Source organism: Streptopelia decaocto (assembly GCF_964273445.1).
Source record: "Streptopelia decaocto genome assembly, chromosome: 1".
NCBI lineage: Eukaryota > Metazoa > Chordata > Aves > Columbiformes > Columbidae > Streptopelia > Streptopelia decaocto.
In genome coordinates, this window is record NC_138663.1 from 182,131,813 (window position 1) to 182,146,767 (window position 14,955).

General features: G+C 40.1%; 2 protein-coding genes across 4 annotated transcripts in view; one reads left to right on the top strand and one right to left on the bottom strand.

Annotated features, from left to right (window-relative positions):
* RB1 (RB transcriptional corepressor 1) overlaps positions 1–3,634 on the top strand; it is an 80,680-nt gene extending 77,046 nt beyond the window's left edge. For both annotated transcript variants that reach the window (XM_082068218.1, XM_082068219.1), the window contains exons 26-27: positions 326–375; positions 1,600–3,634. In XM_082068218.1, the coding sequence (XP_081924344.1) occupies positions 326–375; positions 1,600–1,673 (124 nt within the window). In that variant the 3' untranslated portion in view covers positions 1,674–3,634. The remainder of the gene's footprint in view (positions 1–325; positions 376–1,599) is intronic.
* Positions 3,635–4,975: 1,341 nt separating this feature from the next.
* Positions 4,976–14,955, bottom strand: part of LOC309447531 (RCC1 and BTB domain-containing protein 2) — a 34,136-nt gene continuing 24,156 nt past the window's right edge. For both annotated transcript variants that reach the window (XM_082068242.1, XM_082068243.1), the window contains exons 11-13: positions 12,830–12,966; positions 12,124–12,254; positions 4,976–8,633 (exon numbers count right to left, since the gene is read on the bottom strand). In XM_082068242.1, the coding sequence (XP_081924368.1) occupies positions 8,493–8,633; positions 12,124–12,254; positions 12,830–12,966 (409 nt within the window). In that variant the 3' untranslated portion in view covers positions 4,976–8,492. The remainder of the gene's footprint in view (positions 8,634–12,123; positions 12,255–12,829; positions 12,967–14,955) is intronic.

Below are 14,955 nucleotides of genomic sequence, written 5' to 3' on the forward strand. Positions count from 1 at the left end.
ATACTAAATGAGAGATGGCACCATAATACTTCTCAATTAGATGCTTTGATGTCAGAAGCAACAATTTATTCAGTGCCCATACGTCCAGCATCCCAGTGTTACTGCTGAGTGCTGTTGTCTCATCAGTCTTTTAAAAAACAAACACCAATTTTTTTAGACATATGAGAAACCAAGCAACTCTTGAGTTTAGTGTGGACAAAAGAGAGTTTGTGTCTTTGTAAGAGAAGGCAATAGCACTGAAATGAACTAACCTGGATTTAAAGTTAGGTTATGAGGAAAAAAAATGGTTTTCACTTCTGCTTAATCATATGATTTCTGTCTGCAGCAAACACCTACCCCAGGAGTCCAAGTTCCAGCAAAAACTTGCAGAAATGAGTGAGTATTATCTTTTCATTAACTGCACAGCAGCGAGTGCCTGGGATAAACCAGTTTGTGCCTACTTAGATAAAAAACATCGCTCAACACTGATGTCATTTTGGTAACTTGCTTAGTTTTTTATACTTGTTCCATTTAATCTTGAAAATGCAGATTATAAAATGGAAATTCTCAAAAGCCTTTTTGAGGCTACTAAGTGGCACAGCAGCGTAGATGTCAAATAAGAAAATTAGCATGACAAGTTCTTCTTAAACACTAGAAATCTTGAAATGGAATTAAATGCTTGCCAGGGTTTTTTTGTTTGTTCCAGTGACAGACACTTAGCCAAGAGCTTGCAAGTAGAAATTGCTGGTAACTGCAGCAGCATTTAGTTGACCAGAACACCTTTTTAGGTCATTATAATATAGTAAAGCAAAATTATAGACACAGGAAAATTGTATGTAATTTTGCATGTTGCGTTGCTGTCTTTTATACTAAAATGCCTGAGACTGCTGCCGCTTCTACCATGGATCAGCATTCCTTTCAGATTTTATGGGATTGCTTTTCTGGTTTTCAAATAAAATTGAAATCTAGCTCATAAAAAGCAAAACGTCTTAGTCCCCACATGAGAGTTTGTATTTTCCACTCCTGAGAAGGAACACGCTTGGTCTGACCAGGCAACTCTCACTCTCTGGTGGAATCTGAGCTCTGTGGCTGAGTGGCTTTGCCTGTTAAAAATTCTTACCTAGCAAGTCTTGGTTTCATCAAGCCAGGTATGAGCAGGGACCCAGGCACCTCTCGTTTATTTTAAGGTAGGGGAGACATTCCAGTGTTTACTTGTGGCAGAGCCTAAGAAGGGATGTTCCACTTCACATCCAGTGGTTTTGTGTGTCCCTGGGGGGAAAAGGTGTTTCCCCCATGGGCTGCAGGGGCTGCTTGGCCCTCGGTATCTGCCTGGCAACAGGATGAGATCCATGCCTGATGTCCATCCACCCGCCTCCGGGATGAACACGGACAATATGCAGAAACCAGGAGAACTTAGGTGCATGGGCGGAAGGAATTTAAGATCTGTGACGTTGAGCAGGAATTGCTGAAGCAGCGCAGAATTACTTTTAAAATGTGGGATTTTATTTAGAATGGTGTAGTTCAATTCCTTGTGTCATTACCAATTTTTACAAGAAATAATCGCATCCAGAGTTATTCTGAAGAAAATATTTAATTCCATTCCTTTTTTTTTTTTTTAAGCATCTACTCGAACAAGAATGCAAAAGCAGAAGCTGAATGATGGAAATGATACCTCAGCCAATGAAGAAAAGTGAGATTCTTCTCAGGACCAGGGGCTGTACTGCAGGCCCCCTTAGGTAGTTTCTGTTCTACAGCCTTCATTAATTGAGTTGCTTTTTTAGTTGCTTTTTATTCCGAGCTGCTAGTTGAAAGCATTTGGACTTTTAAGATTTTTAAATGTTTTTCATGTAACTTTGCCTTATGGTGTAGCTTGTATACAATGTAAGCCACTGAATTTAATTTATATATTTTTTTGAGGATTTTAAAAACAGACTTGGAAGGTGTTTTAGTTTCCTCTTGCAACATTACTGATTTAAGGCAATTCGGTCTACTTGGATTGAAGTTTTCTGTCTGAAGACAAAATGTTAGCTAGAATGATTTGAAATGCACTAATTTTGTTTCTTAGGTTTCATTTTTAGATTTTTGTTACTTGTGAATTTTGAAAACAAGGGGCCAGACACTGCAGAGATTTCTCTCTATGTATATAATTAGCGCATCAAATTCCCATTAACTTAAACTGCACAGCGGTCACAGACCCCGCAGCATCAGGGCCTCCCATGAGAAGTACAACCTGAATTCGAGGTGAACTCGTTCTGTAGCTGTACTACTGAAACCAGTACTTTGTGTTTTGTAGTTTTCCTTCCCCTGCGCCCTCCCCGGTGTAATTTCCGAGGGCAGTTACTGTCCATCAGTGTGAGTTCCATGGAAAATGAATCTCAGATGGGTTTCTCCCAGAATCCCACAAAGAATCTTCCCGGAAGCTGAAGCTTCTTCCCATAGGCAGAGTACTTGATGTGCACTTTCTTTTCTTGGAAAATACCGATTATTTAAAACAAAAACAAACACAGAAAAACCCACAAAACCAAACAAAAAACCACACATATGAAGAAAAAAGAACCCCAGACTTAAGCCTCACCTGGTACGCATAAGATTTCCAAATTCTAATGATGTAGAATGTTCTTGATTTCTTCAAATTTTCAACTAACTGTGGCCAAGCCAAAGAGCTTGACAAAGAGGCACCAAACATCTTCCCTGGAGCAGAAAGCTGCGCGTCTGCACTCGGGTTCTGGGGCCAAACTGGACGAGCCCATGTTTGGAAAATCATTCTGTCTTGTTTTACTGAAAGGGCAGAGTTTAACAGGCAACGTGTGAACTCTTGCAACCAGCAATAAAATAAAAAAGGAATGAAATATTAAAAAAAACCCAACCCAAATCAACCCAAGAGTTTTTTCATCTTACTTATTTGTAAGTTACTGATTGAGCTACTGGAATTTTTCTTGCAATGGCAAAGCGTTTTCAAAACAGCCAGTTAAGGAAAGCACATGTTTTACTTCCAGTGGATTGAAGTAGAAATAAATAATTGAAGTCTTGCTTTAAAAGTACCCATTTTTATGCAATTTAGCTTTTGCAGCTACTTAAATTGAAACAGTGATAAGTAGAAAAGCCTGCTCTCCATTACAGAAAAGTTTTAAACCAATGTCTTCTCCGGGTAGCTTTTTTTGGAGATCATTTAGGTGATCCTAGAATACTCCCAGTAGCACATTTTAACCATCAGTTCTTGTGTTGAGCAGAAGCTAATCCCAGCGCTACTAAAAATTCTATGAGCAGCACACTTCTCAATGAATTTTAAAATAAAGCTGAGTTATTTTTTTAGTCTCAATGTGGCTTCAGCTTTCTTCCTGAAAAATGTACAGAAGTGTTAAGAGTACCTGGTGTTTATTTTCTCACTTTCTGCAGTTTTACAGACAGAATATATGTTAATGTTGGGGTACACCGGCTGTAAGCCGCTGTCACAGCAGTTGAGGTTCTTCCACAATCCTTTGGCCAGAGGGTGGTATTACAGAGTCCAGTACCAGAGTATTATTTCTTTACTGTGACAATATATTTTTTTGTTCAAACAGACTGAAGGCTTTTACATCAAGTGTATGATAATATTTTATACAACTAATCAGTTTCTCTCCTTTCAAGGCAAATAAAATAGCTTTTAAAAGATTTATAGTCGGTAATTTTCTTTGATTAGATGAGCAGGTGGCTTCATATGGTAACGGTGTCCTCCTGTATCACACTCCTGCAGCTGGTGTAAGCAGAGGTGACTCAGTCTCCAGCGATTCCCTCTTGGCGCAGAGGTACAAATGGTTGCGCTGTTGGGCTTGTGTTTACTTTCAGAAGTTTCCATAGGAGGTTCTGGGCATGTGGTTCTCACCGGAGCTTTAGTTGGAGGGTCACCATTGGTACCACTTGTGGCAGGGGCAGGTCCATACCGTGCTCTGGGTCACAGTCACGGCCCTTGCAGAGGCGTGTGGTCCTGCAGAGAAGTTGGTGTCCACATTGAGAAGAGTTCCCATCATTTCCCCCCCCCTCTTTTCATAATCCATTCCTTCACTGTCAGGACTTCTGGAAACAGCCGAGGATGTCCAAGCTCCTGTGTAAGGAGGAAATTAGTATTCGGAGCAGAAGAGTTGGATGGAAAATGTGACAGGAGATTTTGAGTGCGTACCAGTGAGGCTTGTAACTCTAATCACTGGGGAGAAAAATATTTGTGGAGAAAACCTGTCTCTGTGTAAGCTCCATGTGTGCAGTATGGTCAGGGGAATTGTGCCTCGGAAAGGCCCGTTTCTCCCCACTGGCGCTAAGGAGAATTTAATCAGTTGGCTTGGCTGGTGTAGCCACCTCGAGACAGACAAGCTGACTCCCAGCCTCTTTATTCAGAGTTTTATACCCAAATCTCTTCCTGCTGTCCCCTGTTTGTTCCTACATGTTACAGGAACTTCATTTCTTCCTCCCTGCATTTGACTTGCAGCACTAGTGCAGGGAGGCTGTAGTCAATAGTGAGTTCCTCACAGGTACCAGAGCAGATGGAGGGAATGTGTAAAGTGTGTGTTCTCAGGTACAGGAGTGGCTGCAGGAAGATACCTGTGTCCAATGTGAAACAGCTGGAGATTATGGCTGGTTTATACTGGTGCAAAGTACAAGCTGAAATATTCTAAAATGTAACAAATAAGCTTGTCATAATGTACATTTGCTTAGGAAACTATTATTGGTGTTCTGGGGACAGTTTCATTAATCATTGAAGTCAGTGAGGTGTTAATTTATTTGAAAGGTGAAAATATACTTATGTAAATTGTCCAGCTCTTTTTTTGCAGACTCAGTTTTTATTCTGCTTACAAATGATTTATTTGATGGCAGGTGTTTCCTGAAGAACACAGTCTTTAAAATATCTCTCTGAAATACTATCTCTATTTTACTTCTTTTTTTCTCCACACTACTATGTAGTCAACTCAGTTTAGAAGTGTCAGACTTTCTTCACTCCCAATGAAAATGAAAAAATTCCAGCTCATACTTCTTAAATATTATGGTGTTTTTATTAATGGCCTATTAAAACCAGGTAAGTTTACAAAGAAACAAATTGAAACATAAAATCATGTTCAGGCTGTAAACTTTCTACATGGTTAGGCAGTAGCCAATGGGTCTTGTCTCTATGGGGTAATTAAATGCTTTGCTTTACAAGGAAAGCCCATGGACGTTGTTCAGGTCATATAAAAACAGTTTACATGGTTGTCAGGCATTGTAACAAACCTCTAGAGGTGGCACGAGTGCCAATGCTGGCTCTCAGCTTCAGTAACTCAGGAAAATATTTAATGACCCTCTCCCTGCCGTTTCTTGTTCTTTCAAATTGCATTCGATTCAGAAAGTTACCCACCTCAGTCCCCTTCTGTAAAGTGGAACATCCCTCTATTTAAACCCAGATAGAGTTTACACTTGAGCTTATTTTCACTTGCTAACAAATACCATTTTGTCCTTAGTGTCCTAAAACAGAACAACACTTACATACTTAATGAAGTATTTAACCTGCAAGATGCACAAATCCAGGTTTGCTACAGACTATCTCACAATGCTAAAATGCATCCCTAATTTCTTCTAAAATGTCCCATGATTTGGTTTTAAGCACAGATTTATATACAAACATCCACATTTAACCACCTAAGCCAGTATGTTTTTTTAAACATTGACCTTTAAGTGCCAAGGAAAGTGCATGCAAATGAAAAGTTTAAAAAATCAAATAAATAAATGTCTCTATGAATGTGATGCTGTCGCATCCAGGTCAACCGATATATATTGCATGAAAAAATCCCAACACTGACATGTTGGATCTTTAGAATCACCCTCATTCAGTCCAGAGATGCTTTCCCTTAAAATTACAGGCTTTAGCAATTGCTCTGAAATTGCACCTAGACTTTAGTGTGTGCAGTAAGCTGGAAAGGAAGGAAATAAACTGGAAAAACACATGGCACTATTGGTTATATTAAGCCAAAAATACCTTGCTAAGCAAGCCTGCTATTTTGCCTGGAGTAGCTGCTGAACTTCTGCATCATGAACTTGCGCCAGCTTAGCAGAGCAGTGTCACGGTCCTGTGCCATCACTCTGTGGTGTCTGCGGGCAGCCAGGCTCGTCCTGGAGCAGGGATTGTGAGCAGATGTTGAGTTAAAAACCAGTCATTTCAGGTTTACAGTTTTGGTTTTGTTCTTTAGGTAAAACAACAGAAATGTGGGGAGACCTATTACAGTGCATTTCTTGGGAAGGTTGGAGTGACCGAAAGGCCCCTGTGGGTGGCACAGGTGGGTGTGCAGCTGGTTCCAGTGCTGTGGATGTGCTGGCAAGATCCAATACAAGCTGCTCCACAAAGTCTGGGCTGTGGTGTTACATCCTCCTTCTGTGTGCTGCTATGGCTGAGAAAATGCTGACAGGACTTGAGCCCAGGACTCAAAGGGGCAGAGACTTCACTCCAGCCATCCCTGGCTTCACCAAAACATCTGGCACTAACCAGCTTTGGCTTAGGTAGGCTTGACTTGTGTCTGTGCTTTGGCATGGTTAGTGCTGGGCTGAATCTTACAAGGTTTGCAGAGAAGTTGTGCCCGACATTGATACTGTTTTACTGTCTGCATTAACCTCTGTCTGTGTGTCTGAGTCAAGTCCTTTGCAACACAAAGTTACCAAAAACGATGTCTGTCCCCCCACCCAGGGAAGCTGTGGTTTTGATGAAACTGCATTATGTACTGGAAAGTTTTTGACCAGTTCTGTTTGAATACAAAATACTGACACAGCTGCTGAAGTGTGGACTTGTGCTGCTGGAGGAAGTTTCACTGACCACTGAGGGGGTGGCAGAACACGCTTGTTAGCAGTAGATGATCCGATACATAGCTAGTGAGAGTCCGAGGCAAATGCCTCAAGCACAAGTATTTTTTTTACCACAGCATTTTCCAAAATAATTTGCTTATGGCCTTCTATTAAGTCAATTCTACTGTCTGCGTGCCTCACCCTTCCACTCACACCCAGAGGGGCTGATGTGGAGAGAGGCCCTGCTCCCTGCTGCTCATCCCCTCCTCTGAGGAAGTGCTTCTCCTTCTCCTCTTCCTCAAAGAACAGGATTGTTTGAGAAATGATCCTCCAGTATAACAAAGAACAGCTTTTTCTACTTCAGAAATGAGGAAATGAGGCTGCGATCATTTAAGGGAATTAAGTTCTTAGAAACCACACTTGAGGATTAGAAAAAGTCATTGAGGGATTCTGTGGCAGAGCGAGGATCTGAGGGAAGGTCACATACATTAGCGCACTGAGCCTGGCCATCCAGCTTCTTGCCTTCTCTATTTGTAAAATACTACAAAAGGCACTTGAAGTCACTTCACCCACTCAAAATTTTAAGAGAAATGATTCTTCAGGGTTAATTATAAAATTCAAGTTCATGTTTCATGAGCTTGGCATCTTCTGCAATGGGGCAAACCTCCCTCTGTGCAACACCAGCTGGGCTTCCATCCGAACTCACTTTAGTCAGTTTGAAATTAAGCATCTCCCTTCGCCACCCAGTCCCCTTAATGGTCAGTGATGCCCTTATTGCCACATGGAAAATCACATGAGTTTCACTCTTATGATTGAATTGTAAGACTCATCTTATTACTTCCATACTATCTGTCTTTTCCTCTTTCTTAACATCATCTCCTGGGGGATAGAGAGATGGGAATAAACAAACCTCAAGTGGAACTTCCCTTTCCTTGAGATTTTTTTGTTTGCATTTCTTTTTCTTGGTAACAAGCAGCCGGATGGTTTTCTGAGGACCAGAACACACAGCACAGTAATTCACATCCCAGCAAATACTGCAAATGCTTCCTGGCCCGTTGAGGTGCCAGGGAACATGCTGGGTGTAATGGAAAGTTTGGGTTTTTTCATTCTCTCTAGAGCAATGGATGTAAGTGCCAGGAATCCAAAACTCTAATATCCAGCTGAAGCTCTTCATGGCTTATGTATTTACACGTCAAACACCAATCAGAAAACCTCTCATCCTAAAGAATTCATATTGCTTTATCCTATGTTCAGAAAAACAAGTTTGCGTCTTCACTGGATGATAAATCAGGCACAAAGGAGCCTGCTATGGCACATTAACTTAGCCTGGTGAAAAAAGTTTACTGTGAAAGTCAACAGCAAACAGGTCACTGTCCCGTAAAATCCAAATAATCCAAATGCAGATTGTTTTAAAAAAAAGAAAAAACAACCAACCAACCAAACAAACCCAGAGAAGATAATGATGGCTTCGTTTGCTCAAATTGAAATGGGAAAGGTTAGTTACTACATTAGATTTTTGTTGTTAAATTCTGACTGTTGGCAATGAACTCTCACCATATGCTGTGGCCATCTTTACAAAACCTATACATTAGCAGACTGTTACACATTTCCTAAGCTGATGGACGCCGAGTCTTTCTTTCCCAAATCTTTACACATTCTGACCATGGACAAGATCCCCAAAGGAGAAGTATTTCCAGGAGAGAAGAGGATGTGTTCTTCATCTTGGCGGTAGTCAGACCTCAATTTCGGAATGCTCCCACTCTGCTTGCTTTGCTAATGAAGTTTTTCAGGAGGTCGTGGTCCATTTCTGCGAAGCCTTGAGTTTGTGTAACAACAGTTAAATGATTTATGCAAAATCTGAAGCAAAATTCTTCCAAGTCCTAGGAACAAATTGAGGTAATTTGTAATATGAATGACTGAAGGTGAAATAATAATAATGTTTCAAATCTGTCATTCATTTAATTAGCAGAGAATATACCAGGCTGTTCACACTAGATAATCTCCAGAGGTCCCGTCTAACCCCAAACATTCTGTGAGTCTATGATTAGCAAGCCCTTTTCTGATCAGTTTGATCAGATCACAAACGACAGGATGACATTTGTTCATACAAACTATTCAATAAAACCCCTCTGAGAAAACAGAAGCAGCCACCCACCTCGACTCTAGAATTCCATCACATTTACTGAGCTCATTAGAAAAGTCATTAATAAGTAAAACCATCAGCTTTCCCCACATACAACTCCTAGAGCATCACTAACTCCTGTCTTTTCCTCCCTGCCCTGAATTCAGTAGCGGTCCTGTGAAAAGCAGCAGATATCCTAGTCTTGCTGAAAATAAAAGCAAAATATGGTGTAACATTCGATGATGCTCACTGAACACAAACTGGATGTGAAGATACTCGTGTCTTTCGTGGTCAACCTGGGAACTGTGTGTCCCTATTTAGGAACTGAGATTCTTGGATACCAAAAATTGTCTTGGTGTTGCTGTAATAGGGCCAACTGGCCAGCATGATCCATGATCTATTAATAAACTCTTCAAGGGTTACAGCAAAAACAGGTCTCTTAATCCATGCTGGTTTTAGTCTGTATTAACTACACAAACATCACAGCAAGCAGGGCTTAATAGTAGAAAGAAATTTAGCAGAATACATGTGCATTTCCCTTTGAAACCTTTTCCTTAGGTTGAATGTTTCAAGTCTATTGCCCCCTCAAGATGTAACTTAAGCTCTAACAGAGGCCAAGCAGAATAAAGTATCATTGAAAAAAGAAATAAGGTAGCAACAATGCACAGAAGTACATTGTATCTCCCATGAAAAAGAGCTGGAAAAGCAAGAAAAAGAATGACAAGAGAAGAAGAAAAAATAATGTAGAAGAAATAAAAAAATTCAGAAGATCAAAGACACTGACAACTTAAGTTCCAGCAGATCTCTGAAATGCTGAAATGCAGAACCTGGGTTGCTTTACAGCCAATGTGTGAACTTCTACATTAAATAAAATGAACAGCAGCTGCCTTTGCTGGTACTCATCTATGAGGAGGACCACAGAATCCTGGTCATTAATTCTGCAGTTTCAAGAAATACTGGCTTTCAGTTCTGTTATATAGAAAATGATTAATCTAAAATTTTCTGCATTAGAAATATTATGATAGTTCGAGTTGGAATGGACCTTCAAAGGTCATCTAGTCCAACCCCCTGCAATGAGCAGGGACATCTTCAACTAGATCAGGTTGCTCAGAGCCCCATCCAGCCTGGCCTGGGATGTTTCCAGGGATGGGGCATCAACCACCTCTCTGGACAACCTGGGCCAGTGTTTCACCACTCTCAGTGTAAAAAATTTCTTCCTCATGTCTAGTCTAAATCTACCCTCTTTTAGTTTAAAACCACTGCCCCATGTCCTATCACAACAGGTTCTATGCTTTAAAATAACTTGCAGAAGCAAGTCTTTGTATTTTCTGAGAATAGGACAAAATATTAATGTAGTGCCCTAAAAGATCTGGCTTACTTCACAATCTCTTAGACAGAGACTGTCCCACATTTCTGGTCAGTCTTTGCTGCGCTTCTCTGCAGCCGTTCTGCTGTGTCCCTTTCTGAGCTGTGGGTGTAGGGAGGAGGGCAAAAATACACATGCTGCACCCAGGGCAGGCAAACCAATTCACCATCTGATGATTGTGTTAAAATAGTTAAATGTTTTGGAAAAATACTAGATATACAGAACAAAACACTGAATCATAGCAGGAAGAGGAAGGTAACATATATTTAGGCATGTAGCCAATCCCTTTTATTGTGTTTCAGCCATTATAAACTGCAGTACTTTGCCCAGGTCAGGTTTACTACTTCACAATACACCTAGTTGTATCTTTACTCTTGAGGTACTTCACTTGACACAGGTCAACTAAAGGTACTTCTGCTTTCGAGATGTTCAAAACTTGAAAACCTTGTAAGAGCAGAAACTGCAGAGTAAACTTTTAATGAAAATTTCTGGTTTTCGGGGAATCCAATCGTCAGGTCCTCCCTTCCTGTGCAGCCTTCCCTGACGTGCTGGGCCTCTGCCACCACAACAGGTTGGAAGCACAATTCCTCTCTGCCCCAGCTGCCCATGCCACCCCTTTCCAATATCTTCATTACATCTGCCTCGTAACTGGCAGTTGATAATCTCATTATCTCCTAACCTGATGTTATCCCCTCTTTTGATTTACAAGACTCACCGACTTCCAGCCTTGTCCTTGCAACTCCTACAGAAATTCATGTCACCTCGTATGCCGCTGCCACGCAGCAGAGATGGCTGCAACATTTTAAACTCAGTTTTTGTGTCAGTCCCTTCTTTCTACTTGCTTCCTATACCTGGAACTGTTTATCAAGCCATTCCATTACACTTACAGCCTCTCCTCCTTTAAAACTTCATCCTATATTTCACAGCCAGGCAAAAGCAAAAGTATTTAAAAAAAAAAAAAAAAAGTGTAAAAAAATCCTTTACAAGTATTTTTTAAAAACACTGTTACCAGCTACATATTTTGGTTCTTCTAATAGGTAATTTTCTGTTTGGCTATATTAAGTTTATTCTTGTAAAGCAAAGCAGAAGAAACCTTGAACAGAAAGATGAGGATCCTCAGCTAAGATGCTCAGTTATAACAACAGCTACTAAGTCTAACATACACAGGCAGACGTCCTGAATAACAAAAACTACCACATCATTATTTCCACAATCAGCACAGCACTAAGAAGTTGAGAAAAGGAAAACATCTTAGAAAGCATTTGCCTGTTTACAAAAAAAAAAGCGCTTGCGGTCCTGCTGATAACAGGCTGAGTGCAAGTGAAACATTCCAGAGCCAAGGGCAGACCAGATGACAGGATACGGGAAGAGGAACAATAGGTAATTTGTTGTGTGTCAGCACGATTCCTTGTGAACAACATGGCAAAACTGGATATTTTGTACAGGCACAAGTGTAAATAGGGTGGGACTTTACAGGTAAATTCTCCTGCTGCCTGTAAAAGGCAGTCCCAGAATGACTGTGCCAGACGTGGGCAGACACAAGGATCAGGTGGAGGACTCGGGAAGTGAGGAGGCAACACCAAACCCAAGGTGGAGGCGTAAATGGCAGCGAGAAATGTGCGTGCGGAGCCGTGCCAGGTGATGGGGCAGGAAGCAGATTCAGAATCCTGACTCACAGGTGCAAGTCAAAAGGACAGGAAAAAAACCTCAGTAGCTGCTTTTTTTTCTTTTTTTTAATAGCTTAAAAAGGGGAAAACAAACGTCTGGGAAGCCAGAAACAGAAGTTGTAGTAATCATCTCTCATGGCTTAAATGCATTTATGTTTATATTAAACAGTTTTGTTTCTCATAAAACAACTATTTGCCTGCGGAGTTCTCCTTACCTGAGCTTCATATTTGACAGCAGCAGAAAGCAGAGCAATGGCATTCTCTTCACAAATGCCTTGTTTGATTGTTTGCTGGCAAAGCTTTTTCAGTCTGTTTTCCCTATACAGTGTTGCCAAATCTAGCAGTCCTGTGAAAATTCATACAGCTTTAACTATCCTGGTGCAAAACATACATATTCCTTTTCAAATTAATCTATTGCCCGACTGTTTTAGGCTGAATTAATCAAAGACTCAGAACACATATCAAAAAAGGGCCCTTTTACCACTACGCAAGTTCTGTCTGTTTGTTCACTGTATTGCATCTCATTCAAGGCATCAATTATTGACTTACATCCTCTTAAATTCACGCAGGGAACAGCTTCCTTTCCACTCATGAGAATATTGCCACAGCTACTCAAACAGAAAAGTTTTAGTATGGCATTAGTGCCTTTTTAAGGAAAAAACAAAGTTCTTAATATAAGAAACAAAGAGTTCTTTTTGCACGTTTTGCATCTTTGATCTTACTGCATTCCCACCACTCATTCATTCTCTTTGAGCGTGTTTCCTGCTACTCTGTCCCTTCTTCCTGACACCTGCCAAACTCAAGATTTAAGTGCTAATAAAACTAAAAGTAACAAGCCCTGCTTTCCTCACCCTTTTATGACACACAAATCCAACTTCTCAGAAACAGCAACCCAGAGTTATTTTCATTTACGGCAAATACCTATTGCATCTTCAGGAGGGAGCCTAATGTTGTCTGTGTACAGGTATTCCAGGAAGGCTCGGTAAACAGGGTAAGAAAATTCACTCATTTCTATAATTTCATCATCATTATTCAGTATGGAACGAAAATGTTCACACCTACAAAACACGAACAAAGATTGTAACCTGTGAAAAGTTAAGCTTGAAAGATGAGCTGCAGCAAGAAGTCGGTAAAAAAAAACAACAACCAGTCATAACAGACTAAATACGCAACCACAGACTCTAGCTACATGATTTCCTGGTTTGAACACGTTAATTTGTTTAATCCTTATAGCTTATAAATATAAATCAGAATTTTCCTTTATTTCCATTATTAATATTTTATAGTAGGCTCCATTTCTACTTACAATAGCTCTAAGCATGGTCCATGTGTTTTTAATGTTGTTTCCTTAAATCAGTTATTCATTAACTATGAATTTTATTACCTGGCTTGTAATAGGTAAAGTTGTACAATTCTCACATTTCAGTCTGTTTTCTCTGACATGATCAAGCAAAGAGGGAAATTATTAAAATTTTAGATAACATTTATAACAGTGCCAGAGTCCATATGCAGTTTAAACTTATATCTAAACATTATACTCAAGGCTTAAAATATTTAAAGACACTCTCACCCAGATCTTTCATCATCTTTTTTCTGACAAGTCTGAATACTTTTGTGATGGGCAAGACAGAAATAAGGAAAAAGCACTTCGATAGCTGTACTCTGCAATTTACAGTTCACAGTAACTTACAACTCACTGTAACTTACTGTTCCCTAAAAAACGTCCTGTAATATTTGAGTTGTTTTCAGATTGAAATGACTGTCACTACCTCAGGCAACTTTTCCAAAAACAGCCATAATTTAATTGGACTTTTTTATAGTACACTAGTTACCTTATAACTCTCCCACATCAGAATTTGCTTTTCTTTTACTAAGTCTTTTATGGAAAAGGCAGGATGGTTTCCTTTCAACGACAGTGGAACAAGTCTACATTGTAAAGACAGCACAGCTTGGATACAAAAGAAAAATAATCATATAATCATAGAATCGTTTCAGTTGGAAGAGACCCTCAGGATCATTGAGTCCAACCATAACCTAACTCTAGCACTAAGCCATGTCCCTAAGAACCTCATCTATGTGTCTTTTAAACACCTCTCGGGATGGTGACTCCAGCACTTGCCTGGGCAGCCTGTTCCGATGCCTGACAACCCTTTCCGTGAAGAATTTTTTCCTAATATCCAAGCTAAACTTCCCCTGGTGATTTATTTTATAATGTAATTCACCTTGTTCATATTTGATTTTACTGGTTATTTAAAGATTTTTTTCTTAGTATTTTTTTCATAAAATAAATAAACATCAAGTCAAATTAATAAATATTAAAAAGTAATTTTCTAGCTTCTGCCACATCTTATACCATGTTCTGGCATTGGAAGAGCAGACCAAACCCCATGGCTTTGTTTCCCTCATGTTAAGCAGTGGTGATCATGCTCTCCCTCCAGCTGTGCAACACACCTGGGGAACAGTCTGTTGCCACAATAGCACCTCAAGACAGTAAAAAGTCAAAGCGAAGGTGGTGCTCACTGCTCCTTTAAAAATAAATAAGTAAATAAATGAAAATCAGCTGGCACTCATCCTTCAGTCTCCAAAGTCCCTTGGAGTGACTCATCCCCTGGAGTGCCCCTCTCCCTCTCTCTGTCCCTCGGCAGAGACAAACCAGACATCTAATTTTGCCTGGATAAATGCAGAGTGGGTGAATCCCACCCATGTACCCTGGTGGATGTTTCTGCAGAAACGCTGAGCTGGGTGTTGCTCTGCCATTTCACCACCATGACAAGCTAATAACCACCACCAATATGATCTTGTTCAACAGTACACAGAGAACGAGATGGAAAAAAGCCTTCAAAAGTGGTAAAAAAATAACTGGATAATGAAAAGGGAATTCTAACAGCACTGCAATTCATGACAATGCTCTGGAGTAGCCTGAATGCTGCAAAATACCATGTTAAATACACTATCCTCTGATCCAGTTGCATCATGAGACTATAAGGCTTAAAGAAAATACTAGTTCTCCAGACTGTGCCTGATGTTTTATGTTTCCTGCATGTTAT